At 57.1% G+C, this 6,884-nt stretch overlaps 1 protein-coding gene across 1 annotated transcript; it reads right to left on the bottom strand.

The window, feature by feature from the left end:
- Positions 1-319: 319 nt before the first annotated feature.
- LOC133345755 (uncharacterized) lies at positions 320-5,495 on the bottom strand. The gene is made up of 2 exons (XM_061556722.1): positions 4,609-5,495; positions 320-845 (listed from the first exon to the last, which is right to left on the bottom strand). The coding sequence occupies exons 1-2, from the start codon at positions 5,257-5,259 to the stop codon at positions 831-833; spliced, it is 666 nt and encodes a 221-aa protein (XP_061412706.1). The 5' UTR covers positions 5,260-5,495; the 3' UTR covers positions 320-830.
- Positions 5,496-6,884: the final 1,389 nt, after the last annotated feature.

Genomic DNA, 6,884 nt, shown 5'->3' with positions numbered 1-6,884 from the left:
CTACGCTCTGGACTCGCCCTCACAAGGTCGTAGCGTCGGGAGTTCCAGAGTCCCAGCGCTGGCTCTCACAGCATCCCAGGGTCTTCAGATGGCTGGTCGTGGGTCTTGGGTCTTGAGTTACAACCCGCCCGATAGTCCAGGGAGCTCTCCTTTTATGCCTGGTCCGACGAGGGGTGGGTCTTGTGCGCCACCAGACATCCCACAGAGCACACACAGCCCCCCCCCCCCCCCCCCGTTGGCGGCGCCAAAAAGGCTTAAGCGCCTGGGAACCCAACGCCTGGCGCCCAAAGGCTTAAAAGCGTCTGGATCCCCTGGGAACCCAGTGCCTGGCGCCCAGAGGCTTACGCGTCTGGACCCACCTGGGAACCCAGAGCCTACAGCAGCCCCTCCCTTCTTATGTCACTACATTACCCCCCTCTACGTAGCCTCCAGCCGACCCGGCTGTCAAAAAAAAATACAATTGTACAAGAAATTATTTGTTAACCATCAGAATGAGTGTGTGACAATCAAGAAAAAAAAATGAGAAGAAAGCGCCTCTCCCCCTCCTGTGGTCACCGATGCAGAACAACACTGTATAAACACATATATGCAGGATGAACGCACGCCCCAATCGCCCACTATACATGATGGCAAAGTGAGTGGCGTCGCGTTGGGACGAGAGTTCGTGGGCGGGGGTCATGAAAATCGTTTGAGTTTTGAGCGAGTCCGAGTGGCAGGTCCATCGGTCGCGACGGAGGCGGGAGGGGACCGACGACCCGCTGTTGCGCTTGTGTCCTGGGTCGCTGATCCCGCGGGCAAGCTTGTTCCCGCTTGGTCGGCCGTGGCGGATTTCATTCCCAAGGCACCTGAGGGCGGGTCAGCGGGACCTGCCCGAGAGTTAGAAGCAGCATCATCGCGGCGCGGCTCGTCAGACATGTCGCGCTCTCGGCCCCGGAGAAGTGAAGGAGGTGTGTAGGGTTGAATGTAAGGTTTTAGACGTGACGGGTGCACGAACCAACGTCGCTTGCCATGCTGGATCCTGACACACTGCGGGCGGAGAACGCGAATAATAACAACCGGGCCTCTCCAAGGCTTAAGCAGTTTTTAGGAAGTAGCCAATGGTACCTGCGGGCAGTGGAGCCAGGCGCGGTCCCCTTCCACCCAAACGTGGCGGGATGTGCGGAGATTCCGCAACCGCTCGTTGGCAAGCTGACGGGCTTCTGAGTTATTTTGAGCAGCCTCCCGGGCATCCATGAGACGACGCACATTAGCACGGATGTGGTCGGCAATCTTAGCCTTAGGTGCGGGCTGTTTAATGTGCAATTGTACGTCGATTGGGGGGCAAACCTCCCTACCATACATAAGATAGAATGGCGAGTACCCGGTGGCAGCATGGGGCGCCATTCTATAGGCGGCCAAGACACCAGGTATGTGGAGATCCCAATCAGTCTGTGACTCAGACACCTGGTGGCTTAGCATGGAGGTAAGTGTCCTATGTAATCGCTCGACCATACCGTCAGTCTGGGGGTGATATGGCGAGGTGCGAATTTTGTGTGTCCCTAGCAGGTTGCACACATCCCACAACAGCGTGGAAGAGAAATTTTTCCCTTGGTCGGTCAGCAGGCGTTCGGGAGCACCCTTGTCCAGGACGTAGCCCTGGAAAAAGGCCTCCGTAATGGCTGCTGCAGACTGGTTGGGGAGTGGCCAGGCCATGGCCCATCGGGTAAAATATTCGACCCCAACCAAAAGGTACTTACTACCCCGAGGAGTAGCGGGAAACGGACCCAAAATATCCAATGCGACGATCTCATTGACCCGGGAAACTTTAATGGATTGGAGTGGCGGGCAGGACGGCCTAGCAGGTGGTTTCCGCCGTGCACATTCTGTGCAACCTTGCACAAGGTCAGCCACATCGTTTGCCATGCCCGGCCAGAAAAATTCCAATTGGATTTTAGCTAGTATTTTCTGAACACCCAAGTGCAAGAGGCGACTGTGGGTTTCCCACACAAGTCGCCCCCGCAGGGAGGTGGGCACCACCAATGTGTGGGATTGGGACCCCCCATCCCAATGCATGAGGACGCCTTCCCGGATGACATATGATACGGGGCCTCCCTGCCCCCTGTGACCCTCGGCATCCCTAGCGCGGCGACTCAATTTGAGGAGGGAGACGTCTTCCATCTGAAGACGTCCCCAGTCGTACAACCCGAGGCCCAGCAATGCGTCCTGCGGAACTTGCGTGGAGGGAGCCCCGTGGTCCCCGACCCCATCCCCGGCCGCGGCCGCAAGGGATGGGGGCGGTACCCCGTCAGGCTGCCTACAACGCCCCGCACCCAAAAAACAAGCACAGCGCCCATTGTTCGGCAGCCGCGACAACCCGTCGGCGTTCCCGTGTTGAATCCCCTTGCGGTAAATGACAGTGAACGCAAAGTCCTGGAGGATCTCGAGCCAACGCGAGAGCTGTACAGATGGTTGGTCCACTCGCAAGGCGTATTGTAGCGCCGCATGGTCGGAGCGAACTGTGAAATGCCTGCCATACACGTATGGCCTGTACTGCTTTTTGAAAAAAACGATAGCAAGCAATTCGCGGCGCGTCACGCAGTAACGTTGCTCCGCGGGCGACAGCACCCCTCCAATTCCGGTGTTGCTGGCGTCTGTATCCAGAATGAACGGAGTGGTAAAATCTGGATAAAACAGGGTAGGAGCATCGACCAGTGCTTTTCGGACGGCATTGAAAGATGCCTGTTCTAACTCTCCCCAGCGGAATTTGACCCCTTTGGCCGTCAATGCGTGGAGGGGCTTCGCGATGGATGCGAATCCCGCAACAAATCGTCGATAATATGAGGCGAAGCCGATAAAACTCCGCACCTCCCCAACAGAGGTAGGAGTTGGCCATGAGCGCACACAATTTGTCTTTTCGGGGTCCGTGGCAATTCCCGAGCGGCTGACAATATGGCCCAAATAACGAACCGAATCCCTCATGAGGTGGCACTTTTGCGGTTTGATTTTGAGGTTAGCCGTTCGCATTTTAAGGAAAACTGCCTTCAATCGCGTGAGGTGTTCATCAAAAGTTTTGCTGAACACGATTACATCGTCGAGGTAGATTAGGCAAGAATCCCACTGAAGCCCAGCGAGGACCAGCTCCATCAGGCGCTGGAACGTCGCCGGGGCCGAGTGAAGACCCATGGGAAGTCTGTTGAATTGGAACAGTCCCTGCGGCGTGCGAAAGGCCGTCTTTGGTTTGGATGCGTCATCAAGGGGTAGCTGCCAAAACCCCGAGAGGAGATCCAAGGTGGAGAAGTAATGCGCACCTGCTAAGGCATCGAGCGACTCGTCCATCCTGGGAAGCGGGTAGGCGTCGGCCACAGAAATCTTATTAAGTTTCCTGAAGTCAACACAAAAGCGGAGGCTCCCGTCGTGCTTCTTAACAAGAACGATCGGCGCCCCCCATGGGCTATTTGATGGCGCAATGACATCGGCCGCCAACATATCGTTGACGGCCACCCGTACATGTTCTTTTTCGGCCGGGCTCAACCGGAATGGGTTTTGACGAATTGGAGCGGCATCACCCGTGTCGATGTGGTGGCTTAGCAATTTAGTGCAGCCAATGTCGAATTTGCTTTGACTGAAAACGTCGGCGAAATCGCTCAGCAGCGTGCGTAATTTAGCATGCTGTAATGGTGACAAATCGGCAGAAGTGGAGCAAAGCGCGTCGAGCCATCCTGTGTCAGGACCTGGCTTGGCAACGGAAGAGAACTCGCCCCCTACGTGACCCACGATCACATCTTCTGGCGGGGCTGGCGTCGCGTGAGCAAGCACCATTCCCTGACAGATAACGGCCGTTTCCAATCCCGCGTTAAGGACCTGGATAAAGGGGTCGTGGTCGCTTCGCACGAGCGTTTGTGCACACACGAGGTCCGGCACCCGCTCAGCTGAACGCGAAGGCCCGATCACAGCACCCCCCATGAACGCGTCGTAATCAAGGGGTTTACGAAACCGGAGGGGAACTAACATCTGAGAGCCAGGAGGAATGTGAATTGTGCACGCCGCCAACGCCTGCACCGTCATAGATGCGGAGTGCAACCGAGTGGGTGTGGGTAGGAAGGCCATGCGTCGGCCGGAGGGGAGCTCAATACACCCTTTGTTAATGAGAATTTTAATGGGCATCTTCCCCAAGAAATCTGTTCCGAGGAGGCACGGAACGGCGAGGGTTGATGAGACCAAAATGGGCCCAACTAATTGGACGTCAGCAATGCGGATCTGAGCATTGATCCGTCCGGTGATGCCCAACGAACCCCCATTTGCGGCATAGCATGGCACATCAACTGGCTGCAAGGGACGGCATGTATCGGGCAAAATGTTATAAATTATGTCTGAAATGATGGTCGCCGACGCACCCGTATCGATCAACATACGAACATCAACGCCCTCGATGGAACCCACTACGGCAGAGGACCCTGCCGCAGCGGCAACGACCCTATGGGCCAACTCGGACCATTGACCCGGTCCGAGCGGCCGGTTGTTCAATGATGGGCCCGAATCCCCCTCCTCCGAAGCATGACCCCCCTGTGTGGTGTGAGGGTGCGTGCTTGTTGTAAGTGGGGGCCGAGAGTGCGAGGTGTCGTGACTCGCCTGGGTATGCCGAGGATAAGGTGGTGGCCGAGGCGCCGGAGGTCCTGAAGTCCGGCGTCGGGGGACCCGGCAGCCGGACGCCACATGGCCCCGAAGGCCACAGTTGTGGCAGACGATGGACGCTCCGTCCTGGCGCGAGGTTGGCCGGTCCCGCTGGTGGTGATCTCGCTGGGATCGCCAGTTGGACGATCCGCGATTTTCTGTTGCTGCGAAGGCCTGATGAGGCCCCGAATGCACGTCATAGGCTTGTGCATCAGGTGGGCCTGCGCAGGCGGCGATGGTCGTGTCCTCATCGCAATGTAGGTGTGCTTGGATGCACCTGGCAGCACGTAGCGACGTGAAGTCGTCGTCGTCGTCGGCTGTCGGCATGGCAACTCGAAGCTGGCGGGCCAAGCTCATGAGCTTCTGCAGCACGAGTGACTCCACAGCGTCTTCATCCATGCGAGGGTAGGCAACCTTCGCCATGGCCAGCAGCGCGCTGCGGTACCCCATCGCCGACTCGGAGGCCTTCTTCCTCCTCGCATCGAAGCGGTGACGTGCTTCGGATGGGGGTCCATAAATCAGCCGCATCTGATGAAGGGCATCCGTGAGCGTGGCACGTTTCGCGCGTGGCACAGCAAGGAGTGCTGCGAGGGAGTCGTCGTCGAGCATGGCCGGGAGGCCCTGGAGCGCTTCATACTCCGACCAGCCGGACGTCTCTATAAGAGAGACGAACCGGCGTTCGAACGCTGCCCACTCACCCCCCTCTGAAGAAAATGCCTTGAGTGCTGGCAGGCGTTGTTGGACGTGAGCCAAGCTTCCGTTGCCTGGCAACCCGGCTGAAGCTGGCTGCGCGTTCGCAGCGCTCTCACTCGGCGGTTGCAAACAGCTGTCACCCGGCGGTGAGGGACGCAGCGCTGACGACGCGGCGTTGCTGGGTTGCCAACAGCTGTCACCAGGCGGTGAGGGACGCAGCGCTGATGACGCGGCGTCATCGGGATGGCCCACGCTGGGCCCGGAAGTGACGTCGCTCCCAGCGGCCACTGCTCCCCCCGCAGAAGTGACGACACACCCGGATGTGTTTGTGTTGGAGCCGGCGGGATGGCGCGGTCGCTGCGCCGCCTCTCTCTCTCCTGCCTCCGCCTGTGAGCGACGCATGTCGTCCAGGATGGAGACGGTGGCGTGGAGCAGCTCGGTGAGGCGAAGCAGCGTTTCCTCCATTGCTGCTCCCGACGCTGGAGGAGGATCGGCAGGTGTGGTGGACGCCTGCTCAGCCGGTGGTGCGGCGTTGTTGTCGGCCCGAGTTGGCTGCCCCGTCGCCGCTTGCTCCTCAACATCGCCGTCAGGACTGAAGGTACGTGGCTTACTTCTTGTCTCCATTGCCACCTCTGACGCCAAATGTAATGGGTTCCGGAGACACTTGTAGATGTAACTTCTTTATTACAATACAACACTCCAACAGTCCTGATACTCTGTTACAGCCTAGGTACACAGCCTAGCTACACAGCCTAGATACTCTACTCTGGCTACGCTCTGGACTCGCCCTCACAAGGTCGTAGCGTCGGGAGTTCCAGAGTCCCAGCGCTGGCTCTCACAGCATCCCAGGGTCTTCAGATGGCTGGTCGTGGGTCTTGGGTCTTGAGTTACAACCCGCCCGATCGTCCAGGGAGCTCTCCTTTTATGCCTGGTCCGACGAGGGGTGGGTCTTGTGCGCCACCAGACATCCCACAGAGCACACACAGCCCCCCCCCCGTTGGCGGCGCCAAAAAGGCTTAAGCGCCTGGGAACCCAACGCCTGGCGCCCAAAGGCTTAAAAGCGTCTGGATCCCCTGGGAACCCAGTGCCTGGCGCCCAGAGGCTTACGCGTCTGGACCCACCTGGGAACCCAGAGCCTACAGCAGCCCCTCCCTTCTTATGTCACTACATATGCATTGTCTTTGAAACTGATTGGTCTCTGGTGTGGACCAATCAGTTTCAAAGTCAATGCACATATTATCAGAGTATATTATTTGTTTGCATTCTGACCACAAATATTGTGGTTAATGCAGACATGATTCCTAGTAAAATGTTTCAGTTTGGTGTCTTAACAACTTAACACCTGTTTTGTTGCCAGATAAAAGGGAAAACCTATTTTCATTTCTCTCCGTATTCTCAAGAAAACAAAGTTGAATCTTGACTTAAAGCTTTCGTGACTGCAGGAATTCATATTCTTGGGTCTTTCGCTAAAGTCACATAGATAGGTTAAATTTTTTTTATTTTCTTTGAACCTATCTACGTGACTTTACCGAAAGACCCAA

Source organism: Lethenteron reissneri, chromosome 23 (assembly GCF_015708825.2).
Source record: "Lethenteron reissneri isolate LAM-NWPU_2019-01 chromosome 23, ASM1570882v1, whole genome shotgun sequence".
Taxonomy (NCBI): domain Eukaryota; kingdom Metazoa; phylum Chordata; class Hyperoartia; order Petromyzontiformes; family Petromyzontidae; genus Lethenteron; species Lethenteron reissneri.
The sequence above is the reverse complement of the archived record's forward strand: the minus strand, read 5'-3'. Positions and strand labels throughout refer to the sequence as shown.

Excerpts from the sequence above, each read along its gene's own strand:
- LOC133345755 (XM_061556722.1), bottom strand. The coding sequence starts at position 5,259 with ATGCTCGACGACGACTCCCTCGCAGCACTCCTTGCTGTGCCACGCGCG.